Here is an 11,648-nt window from a genome sequence, read left to right on the forward strand (position 1 = left end):
GGGTGGGGAAAAGACACCATGAACCCAAAGCTTATTCCCCCAGTCTCACCCCTTTAGGGATTCTCTTGGATGTGAATGCAGGATTGCTCTTTCCATCCTTAACCCCCACCTCCCCCAGTTTTCCCCAAGGAAGGAAGATTATAGGATGATAGTTCTAGCAGGAAAGGAACCTAAGGAGTCATTGAATCCAACCTCTCCCAGCTCAGACATTCCATGTTCTATGGATCCTCCCAGCTCTGACATTCCATGTTCTAAGGGTCTTCCCAGCTCTGGCATTCCATGTTCTATGGATTCTCCCAGCTCTGACATTCCATGTTCTAAGGGTCTTCCCATCTCTGGCATTCCATGTTCTAAGGATCCTCCCAGGTCTGACATTCCATGTTCCAAGATTCCTCCCAGGTCTGACATTCCCTGTTCTAAGGGTCTTCCCAGCTCTGACATTCTCTGTTCTAAGGATCCTCCCAGGTCTGACATTCCCTGTTCTAAGGATCCTCCCAGCTCTGACATGCTACATTCCACAGTTCTAGTTCAGAGGTTTGGGGCAGAATAACCAGTTTGGGAGAGCCCTGCTTATCTCACCCCTCATGGTTGAAGTTGCTGTTCCTCATATGCAGTAAGCTCATGCTCCCTCTGCCCCACAGGAAGAATTGTGACTACATCAATGCCATCATTGAGCTGAGTGCTTTGGTAGTGAAGCGCCAGTACCGTATCCACCACCATCTGGACTTCATTTACTACCGGACAGCAGATGGGCGACGCTTTAAGAAGGCTTGTGACGTTGTGCATCGATTCACCACCGAGGTCATCCAGGAAAGGAGGCAGGCCCTTAACCAGCAGGGGGCAGAGGCCTGGCTCAAGTCCAAGCAAGGCAAGACTCTGGACTTCATTGATGTGCTATTGCTGGCCCAGGTGAGCTGGCCATGGCTGAGGGCGGGATGAGGAAGGGCCTAAGAACCATGGGCAAAGCATGACTTTGGTGTCATTCCATTTCTCTGTACTGGCTGGCATTCATCACTCCCAGGCAAATCCTTTTTTCTTTCTCTCTTTCCTTTCCCATCCCATCTCTTTTCTCTCCCTTTCTCCTTCTTGCTCTCCTCCTCAATCCTCTTCCCTTCCTTTTTCAGTGCCCTTCTGCCCATTGCCCTTCCCCTCTTTCTTCCTCTCCTTGCATGTTGTCCTCCATTAGAATGTATCTTCCTTGAGGTCAAAGACTGTTTTGTCTTTGTCTTAGCATCAGTGCATTGCCTAATGGACAATGGCACTGAATAATTGTTTGTTGATTGATTCCTCCCTTTCCTCCTTTCTTTTCTGTTGATCCTTAACAAGGGATTGGGTAGTGAGTGCCCTCTACAGCTCTCCCTTCCCTGGGCATCTGGAAGGTGTTCTGGAGGGGCCTGGGAATCAGGTGTCTGCTTCTGGAATGGCCTCTGCCTCTTATGGGCAGAGGTGGGGTCAATAACTCACAACTGGATCCCCTTCTAGGATGAAGATGGGAAGCAGCTGTCAGATGAGGACATCCGAGCAGAAGCTGATACCTTCATGTTTGAGGGTGAGGACCCCAGGAAGGGAGCTGGGCTTGGGAAAGTCAAGGAGAAGGTTCACAGAAGTTCATTTGAAAGGGATACTAGAGGACATGTATTCAAAAAGGATTCCTAGGTCAGAGGGATGAGCACAGCTTCCCCAGACACATGTTCAACTCCACTTTGAGAATCATTTTGAACTGAAGGCTTGAAGATGGTGAGGCTTCTCATTCAGTACAGCATAGCTCAGAATCCAGATGGTACATGGGTTGTAGGCTCTATTTGGGGCATCCCAGGGCCTTTCTGGGCCAGCCTCTGACCTCATCTACATTATGTCTAATTTTTCCTTTAGAGTATTTGAGTGCATAAAGTGCCTTCTTTTCAAGATGTCTCAACCATTTCACATTAAAAATACCAATTTCAGGGCAGCTAGATGGCTTGGTGGATAGAAAGCTAGGCCTAGGGATGAGTGGTCCTGGGTTCAAATGTGGCCTTGGACATTTCCTAGCTGGGCAAATCACTTAACCACAATTGCCTGGCTCTTCTGCCTTGGGAGTAATACTTAGTATTGATTCTAAGACAGAAAGTAAGGTTTTTTTTAAAAAACAAACAATAGCTTACACATCTATCTCATTTAAGTGCACTTTGGACTCCTGAGAGGCAAAGTAGTTTAGCGAATAGAGTACGAGACTTGGAGGCAGAAAGACCTGGGTTCTAATCCTGCCACAGATACTTCTTACTTCACATCTTTGGGCAAATCATTTAGCCTTTTTTGAGCCCATTTCTTCATCTTCTCCTATTAATAGCAACCCGTCTCCTACAGTAAGTGCGTTTGTAGAATGCTTTGCAAAGCTTCTCAAGTAAAAGCTACATATGTGAACTGCTATGGTTATTTTCTTTATGACAACCTTCTGAGGGGTGGGTAGCAAGATTGTTCTCCCCATTTTACAGAAAGGCTCAATGAGATGATCCCATGATCTTTCGGCTTTCTAAAGGCCAGCTGGCTGGCAGGCATTAGTGCTCAGATTCAAATCCACATTTTCTGATTTGGCTCTTCCCATTACAGTATCCTACTTCTCTCAGTGGGCCTCCTCTGGATCCCCATCCATTCCACAGGAGGTCTTAGACCAAATGCAAATTGACCCCAGGGATATGGCCTTCTAGTGGTGAGGAGGAGAATGAGAAGGAGGAAGAAAAGGGAAGGGAAGGTAAAGAAAAGAGTAGGAATGGACAGAGAGGAGATGCATGGATGGAGGAGAGGAAGAAGAAGGGCTTTCCTTGGGATGACAAGTGAAGACTGGTTCAGAGAAATGGCCTGACATTAAAGTTGTGCTTTGACCATGACTCAAGCCTTCTTTTATAACTTGGCAGTTTAGTGCTGTTGGGCAAAGTAACTTACTTTGGTGTCAGTTGTCTTCTCCTTCACTTTGGAAGGAAAATGGGTACCCAGGGAGCACAGTGGACAGTGGACATGGTTAAGGCTGTGTGTCTCATCCACTCCCTGGAGGCCCTGGCATTGGATATGGGCACTGTTGGCATCCATGGGGAGGGGGTAGAGGGGTTCTTTTTCATATGACCTTGTTTTTTCTTTTCTCTTCCCTGCTCCCTTCCACAGGACATGACACCACATCCAGTGGCCTCTCTTGGGTGTTATTTAACTTAGCTCGACACCCTGAATATCAGGATAAGTGCCGAGAGGAGATCCAGGAGATCATGAAAGGGAGGGAGACAGACGAGATTGAGTGGTGAGTGCTAGATGCTTCCCTGGGTATCCTCTCTTCGCCTAATGCGCTCCCCAGGGAGAGATCACACTGGGGAGACCCTTCGTGACTATAGACTTCCCAGGCCCATGAACCTTTCCAAGAGGAGTGGGCAGGTGTGACAGTGGGTAGAATGGAGAGTCGTCTCTAATGTTGCCTTCTGGCACCTCCTCTGGTGCTGGGGGTGTGGGGGTGAGGTGGAACACCAGTCAACCAGGGAGGGAAGAGGAGTTATTTGATAATAATCACCAAAAGGAAGGAGTGGGTGGATCCAGGCTGTTTGAGTTTAGAGGGCTGAGGAGGAAGAGGGATGAAACACTGTACTGGGGTGAGGCTGGATAAACTTAGATTCCCATGAAATGAAAGCCCTGAATGGGGAAACGTGACTCTGGGAGCTGAGCCAGCCCTCTCTGGATCCCTTCTAGCCAGCACAGCTAGTGGACATTGTGGTGTCGGGATAGAGAAAGACAGGTGCCCATCAAAGCTGTGAGAACTAGAATAGCCCCAGAGATGAGGGTGCTAAGGTTGTCTCAGAGAAAGGAAGTGACACAGTCGTTGTCATACTTTGAGTCAGTGGCAGAGCTGGTCTTGGGGTCCCTAGTACTTGGCTGGGGAACCCCAAGGCAAAAGGTCACAGGCTTGGCTTCTCCCCAGGGATGATCTGTCCCAGATGCCCTTCATCACCATGTGCATCAAGGAGAGCCTTCGCCTCTTCCCACCTGTCACCCTAATTTCACGCCGCTGCACTGAGGACATCAAGATGCCTGATGGACGTGTCATCCCCAAAGGTATCAACCTGAGCCCTAGAAAGGAGACTTCTTCAGGGACCCTGTTCAAAACAGTTGGGCTTTCTTGAGGGTCTATTCTATGCCTAGCCAGGCCCAGGTACTGGATGAGGATCCTGGTATCATATTGTCCTTGTGGGAAGGTGAGCGGGGTACATGGGAAATAGATAAAGGACCACCCTGGAAGAGATGGGATAAATGCCTAAATGAGTTTTAGACAATAGGGGCCACCTGAAGTTCTACGTAATCTAACAAACATTTATTAAGCAAAGGTTGTGTGCAGAGCCCTGTACACAAAAGTTTAGATAAAACACTGCCCCTGTCCTTATGGGGCTTGTTGTTGAGTCATGTCTGACTCTTCAACTGGGGTTTTCTTGGCAAATATACTGGAGTGATTTGTCATTTCCTTCTCTGGCTCATTTTACAAATGAGAAAACTGAGGTAAATGGGGTTACACAACTAGGAAGTTTCTGAGGCCAAATTTGAACTCAGGGCTTCCTGACTCCTAACTCAGTGCTCTATCCACTGTGCTATCTAGTGGCCCTTATGGAGTTTGTGGTTTAGTAAGAGATGAGACTTACAAACATAAATAATAATTTACAATATTATATAAGGATACCAGAGAATTATAAAACAAAGTGCCATGGGAAGTCTGAGGGGAAGATTGTTGACATTTAGGGGAGAAGGGAGATCAGTGAAGACTCCCTGGAGGAGATGATATTTGTGTGGGGTTTTGCAGGATGGGTAAAATGTTAACAGTAAAAGAGAGGAAAGTGAGGGCATTTGAGGATCACAGAGAACTTAAATAAAGGCACAGAGATAAGAGACTATAGAACAGGCATGGAATGGGGCAGAATTGTTCAGTTTGGCTCAAAAATAAAGTGTTTGGAGATGAATGGTAGGAGAAAAGGATGCAAAGGTAAGGGGCACCAGGCTGGGAGAACTCTAAATAGCAGACAAGAGGAGTCTGAACTATCCCCAGGTGGTAATAGGGAACCACTGCAGATTTGGGGCAGAGGAGGGTCATGACTGTAGCTCTTTCTAAGGAAGATTATTCTGCAAGTACTATGAAGGAGGAACTGAAGGGAAGTTATTCGACTACTTTCATAGAAAAGTTGATAATAGGGTCAAATAAGTTATTAAAGCCCAGAACATTGCTGAGGAAATATAAAGTGGTGTGTAGGAGTGAGATTGATCAAATATAGACTCTCACTAAAGTAGAGAACACGAGTCAGATAAATATGACCTCGGACCTGCCTAAGTAGATATGGGAGACCTATAAAGGATAAGGTGGTGGAAGACAAGACCAAAAAGAGACTCTTGAGAAAAACCCACATTGAGTAGTTGAGAAGATGGACTCAGAGAGGGAATTAGTTTGAGAGGTATGAGGTGAGCCAGAAGAGTATCAAGGGTCAAGGAAGATGTCATGAGGCCTAAAACAAGGTCCTTGGATTTAATGACTAGGAGGTTCCTGGTGATCTTAGACCAGTTTCAGTAGAATGAAGATGGATTATGAGGATGAATGAAGATAGAGGGATCAGAGGCAAAAGCAAAAGCAAGACTGGGGCTTCTTGGAGGAGGTGGGTCTTGAGCTGAGCCTTGAAAGATGGGGAGGAGTTGCATAGCAAAGATCAGGGAAGGCATCCTGGGCAAGAAGAATGGCATGGTCAGATATGGAAAGGCATCTTCCATGGAGAAGAGTAATAAGTCCAAGCTGGCTAGTTGAGTAGTGGGAGATGGCCATGGGGAGGTGGGGTAGAAATATATTATAGAAAGTATTGAATACATGATCATGGAGTCTGTACCTTCTGTGACAGGCAATGGGGAGTCACTGAAAATTATGGAGCCAGAGAATAACAGCATAAGAGTTATTTCAGGAAGATGTATCTGACTGCCTGTAGAGATTATTGGAGAGGATCAGAGTGGGAGGCTATTACAACAGTTTGAGTGTGAGATGATCAATCTGGACTAGAATGAGGGTCATGAAGATGGAGAAGAAAAGATGGACACAAGGAACATTTTGAAGGAATAATTAGCAGGACTTGGATTGGAATCCCAGCTTTACTACTTGCTGCCTGTGTGACCTTTGGCAAGGTCACTTCTCTTTGGTCTTCAGTTTCCTCATAAGGAGTTGGACTTCTAAGGTTTCTTCCAATTTTATATCTTGGGACAGTGATGGGCAAACTTTTTAAAGAGGGGGCCAAAGGAAAGGAGTCCGTCTATTTCTAAGGCGACTCTTTCGAAGTTTCATTGTATTGTATCCTACTCATTAGATTAGGAATAATGTCCTGTTGCCAATAGAACATTTCAGGGGGCGGAATCTGGCCCTCAGGTTGTAGTTTTCCCATCACTGTCTTGGCAAATGAGTGTGTTCCTAAGAGATTTTAATCATAATATGAGGAAACTAGAACTCCAGAGAGAGGGCATATGTCAATTTGATAGGTATTTATTGTGTACCTATTGTATAAAAGGCCATTTGCTTGTCATATAAAGATGAAATACAAAGAGATCTTACCTTCAAGGATCTTATAATCTGATATGTGGGATATGGCACGTACTCAAGGAAGTGCGACTCTGTGATCAATTCATTGCATAATCTGGGAAAAGATTAAAATTTTAAAAAATTATACAGTTAGAAGGGACCTTAAAAGTCATCCTATCCATTCTCCTCCATTTTACATATGAGGAAATTGAGGCAGAGAAAGGGGAAGTGATTTTTTTCAGTTATATAGTCAGTTATATCAGAGCAAGGACTGACTGACTAATTGCCTGCATGCCTGCCTGCCTGACTCAATGAATGAATGAAAAAAACAAATATATACCTCCTGACCCAGAATCCATGAGTTTGGAGGAACTTAATGAAACCTTTGGTCTCATTACCTGAAAGCTGAGTAACACTATCCACTATAAGAGCCCTTACAAAAAGTGAAATCTAGCCTTTGCTTAAAGACCTTTAGTAATAAGGAATTGCTGGTATCTTGAGACAACCCAGTTTCCCTTTAGACATTTATATTTAGAATATTTTTCCTTCTATCAAATAGAAATTAATCTCTCTGTAGCATCTGTATTTTCTTCAGCAATTAGTGTTCTTTTCATCTTTCTCAAATAAGAATGAGGTAAGTGTTTTTCTTTATAGGGCACATTTCTTTCTTCCCACTCCCTCTAGAATGAAAGCTCCTTGAGGTCAGGGATTGTTTTTAATTAAAAAAAATTATTTTTGGTGGTGGGGAGGGATGTTGCAGTGGATAATATAATGGAGAAGATGATATGGGCAGGTGAGAGAAACAGGAAAAATGCTTTGAAAAATTTGTTTTCACCTGAGGGGTGAGGAGGAGTCTGGGAAGGCTTCACTGAGAAGTTGGTACCTAAACTGTGCTTTAAAGGAAAAGAAGGATTTCAAGAACTAAAGAAGAAGAAGTAGTTAGCATTCTGAGGGTAAAACTGAGTGGGTCATAGATTTAGAGTTGAAAATGACCTTAGAAAACATCTGATCTAACCCCCTCATTTTACAAGTGAGTAAGATGAGGCTCAGAGAGGTTAGGTAGTTTGTCCAAGATCACATAGATAATAAATGTCAGGATTGGGATTCAAACTGAAGTCTCTGTTTTCATCTTTGCCTCTGATGAAGAGGTGGCTTTTTTCTTTGCCAAGGATAATCTTTCTCCTAGTGACCCTTGAGAAGTGTCCCTTCTCCTCAGGGGGTTTGATCCTTAATAATTTCCCCCGTTTACCTTCTCTAATCTTGAGATTTTCTTTATGCAATGATTCATTCTTTGTGGCTTGTAAATATGCACAGGCCTCCCCAATTCTTAGGTCTTCATGGGCTGAACCATTCCCTCAAGCTATCATCTTTATATTTCTCCTCTCATTCACAAACAGACCCTGGAAAAAGGTTTCTACATTGTTGCCTCCATATATATAATATTTTGACCACCTACTCATTTCTCATTGTCTTGAAATCTTTTCTAACTCCCTTAAATTAAATCAATTAAAACTTCTCTCTTCAGGGTTCTTGGTGATCTCTTAATTGCCAGATCTAATGGTCTCTTATCAGTCATTATCCTTCTTGACCTCTCTGTATGTGTTGACACTATTTGACATCAAACAGTCCTGGATATTATCTGTTCCTTAGGTTTTTGTGATACTGCTTTCTCATGGTTCTTCCCCCTGTCTTACTGGCTGTTGCTTTTTTATCTCCTTTGTTAGATCCATGCTGCCTTCTAACCTTGGGAAGAAACACAGGGTTCTCTCTTAGATCCTCTTCTCTTTTCCTATCTTTCCACATCTTCTCTCTTGGTAATCTCTTCACCTGTCGTGGGTCTAGTCACTATCTCTGTGTAGATGGTTCCCACATAGCCTTGCTCTCCTTCCTCATCACCAACTGCCTGCTTGATTTCTTAATTATCAAATATGATGATGTTTCTTAGTCATCCTATATGCTGTATATGACCCAGTTGGTCAATTGTGTTCCGGATGCTATCTCTTCTCAGGCATTTTGTGACATTATTCTCTCCTGGTTCTCCTACTTGTCTAACCACTTCTTAGTCTCCTTTTCTGGCTTATCTACATGTTACACCTACTAATTGTGAGTAATGCCCATGGCTTTGTCCTGGAACTTCTCCAGAGACAGCTAGATGGTTCAGTGGATAGAGCATTGGGCCTGGAATCAGGAAGATCAGAGTTCAAATTTGGACTTAGATATATACTAGCTGTGTGACCCTGAGTTACCTAATCTCTTGAAGGCTGCCTTGGTTTCTTCAACTGTAAAATGGAAATAATAATAATAACATCAACCTCCCAGGTTTGCTGTGAGGATTTAATGAGATAATTTGTAAAGTGCTTAGCACAAAGCCTGGCACATAGTTGGTACTTAAATACATGTTTATTTCCTTCCCTCTTTTTCCTGTATGTTCTTTTACTTGGTAATCTCATCAGCTCCTGTAGGTTTATTATCTCTATGCAGATTTTTCCTAGATTCAGGCGCTCTGAACTTTAGATCTTCATTACTAACTGATTATTAGATATTTCAGACTGGATACTCTGTAGATCTCAATTTCGGCATATCCAAAATATATCTCCTTATTTTTCCTCCCAAACCCTCTTCTCTCTCTCTCTCTCTCTCTCTCTTTTTTTTTTTTTTTGCCAAAGGCATCTTTATCTTTCATGTCTCCTAGGTTTATAACCTCAGTATTAGTGCTGGACTCCTCATTCCCTCTCACCTCACATATCTTCTTAGTTGTCAAATCTTGCCATTTTTACCTTCATAACATTTCTCCTATCTGATTCCTTCTCTCTCCCTCTTTAAACTCCTTACATTCTGTCTTAGAATAGGTATGAAATATTGATTCCAAGGCAGAAGAATGGTAAAGGCTAGGCAACTGACTAGGTTAAGTGACTTGCCCAGGATCACACAGCTAGGCAGTGTCTGAGGCTAGATTTGAACCTTGGACCTCCCTTTTCCAGACCTGCCTCTCTATCCACTGAACTATTTTGTTGCCCCTTATCTGATCCCTTCTCTCTTCTCACAGAGCTTCTGCTTTAACTCAAGCTTTCATCACCTCTGGCCTAGATCATTGCAATAGCCTCCTACTCGTCTCTGCCTCATCTCTCCCCTGTCTAGTTCATCTTACTATCATCCAGTTTTCCTTAAGCACAGATCTGGCCATGTTTCAACTCCAGTTAACTCCAATGGCCTGCTATTGCCTGTAGAATAAAATATAAGCTCATCTGTTATGTTTTTAAAGTCCTACATTATCTTTCCAAGGGTGCCCCTCGTCCACTCTTCAGCCTAGCCATACTAGCCTTCTCTCTGCTCCTCACTCATAACATCCCATCTCTCTGCCTTTGATGGGTCTATCTTGCAATGTTTCCTATTTGCCTCTGACTCATAAAATCCCTTTCTTCCTTTTATATGAAGCCTTTTCTAAGCATCCCAATCACTAGTGCTCTCCCTCCCAAATTCCCTTGTATTTTATTGCTTTGTATTTATTCCCATTTTTCAGTATACATTTACCCATGTAAAAAGCAGCCTGGCATATAAGACAGAGTTGGCCTGGATTTGAGTCCTGCCATTAAGCATACTCCTCACATGACTCTAGGCAAATTCTCTCGGGACTCTAGTCAAGGGTCTAAAACTGAGTGGCACAGAAGATACTACCTCGAATTGGTAGAGTTTCTATATTTTGGAGTTCTCCATATCAATGAGATTATAGTATACCTTATATATTTGTATACATTGTTGTCTTTTCCATTAGAATGTAAGCTCCTTGAAAATAGGGATCATTTCATTCTTTGGATTTGTAACTCTAATACCTAGCATAGCTCCTGACACACAGTGTCTAAATGTTTATTGATTGATTGACTGGGTGACATCTTCACCTCTGTGTTCCATAGACATCTCAAACTCAGTGTTTCCAAAATGGAATTTATTACCTTCCCCTCTAAAATCACCCCTCCCTCAAATTTTCCCATTTCTATTGATGGCACTGCAATCTTTCCAGACATCCAGTTTCATAAATTCAGATTCAATCTCAAGTCTTTATCCTTCCTCCAATCAGTTGCCAGGTTTTGTTGATCACTATTCTCCAAAAATTTATTGTAACCATGCCTTTCTTTCACATGGCTCCTAACCTATTTCTGGCCTTCATGTCTCGTATTTCATGTCTCATCTAAAGGACAGTTTCTTGATTGGATCCTAGGCTTCCAATTTCTTACTTCTGCAATCAATCCTCTTCACTGCTGCTATTCCTAAAACATAATTATCACTATGTTACTCCCCTACTCAAGAATTTCGATGGCTCCTTATTGCCTAGAGAATAAAATATAAGCTCCTCTGTTTGTCATTTAAGATCTTGTACAGTTTGACCCCAACCTTTATTTGTAGACATTTTACTGAGGTTATATATTCCAGCCAAAATGGCCTACTGGATTTTCCTGAGCTCAGCATGCCATCTCCTAACTTTGTGCCTTGTAGAGGCTGTCCCTAGTTTCTAGAATGCATTTCCTCCTCAACTGGGCTTCTTAGAATTTCTTGCTTTGGGGGCAGCTGGGTAGCTCAGTGGATTGAGAGCCAGGCCTAGAGATGATAGGTCCTAGGTTCAAATCTGGCCTCAGAAACTTCCCAGCTGTGTGACCCTAGGCAAGTCACTTGACCCTCATTGCCTAGCCCTTACTGCTCTTCTTCCTTGGAACCAATACACAGTATTGACTCCAAGACGGAAGGTAGGGGTTTAATTAAAAAAAAAAAAAAAAAAAAAGAATTTCTTGCTTCCTTCAAGACTTAGCTCATGAGCCATTTTTTTACTTTCTTTTGAGACTTTCTTGATCTCCCTCAGTGGTCAGTACTCTTTCCTTCCTCAAATCACCTGTTACTTATGTTTATTTATTTGTATGTCCCTAGTCCTGTGTTGGCTAACCTTTGGCACATGTGCTATATCGTGCTGGAGGGAGCTGCTCCCTTCCCCTTCTCTAAGCACACCTGAGAACATTTCTCTCATCATGAGTTCCTCTGCCCAGCAGCCCAATGGGAGCGTCTCCTTCCTATCCTGTCTGGGATAAGGGTGGGGGGGAGGTGGGGTGGGGAT

General features: G+C 43.3%; 1 protein-coding gene across 1 annotated transcript in view; it reads left to right on the forward strand.

Moving 5' to 3' along the window:
• LOC123232180 (cytochrome P450 4F22) overlaps nucleotides 1-11,648 on the forward strand; it is a 62,241-nt gene that overhangs the window by 46,225 nt on the left and 4,368 nt on the right. Inside the window, exons 7-10 of the mRNA XM_044658553.1 lie at nucleotides 642-909; nucleotides 1,483-1,549; nucleotides 3,136-3,265; nucleotides 3,935-4,068. Of these exons, the coding sequence (XP_044514488.1) occupies nucleotides 642-909; nucleotides 1,483-1,549; nucleotides 3,136-3,265; nucleotides 3,935-4,068 (599 nt within the window). The remainder of the gene's footprint in view (nucleotides 1-641; nucleotides 910-1,482; nucleotides 1,550-3,135; nucleotides 3,266-3,934; nucleotides 4,069-11,648) is intronic.

This window comes from Gracilinanus agilis, chromosome 1 (assembly GCF_016433145.1).
Source record: "Gracilinanus agilis isolate LMUSP501 chromosome 1, AgileGrace, whole genome shotgun sequence".
NCBI classification, from domain to species: domain Eukaryota; kingdom Metazoa; phylum Chordata; class Mammalia; order Didelphimorphia; family Didelphidae; genus Gracilinanus; species Gracilinanus agilis.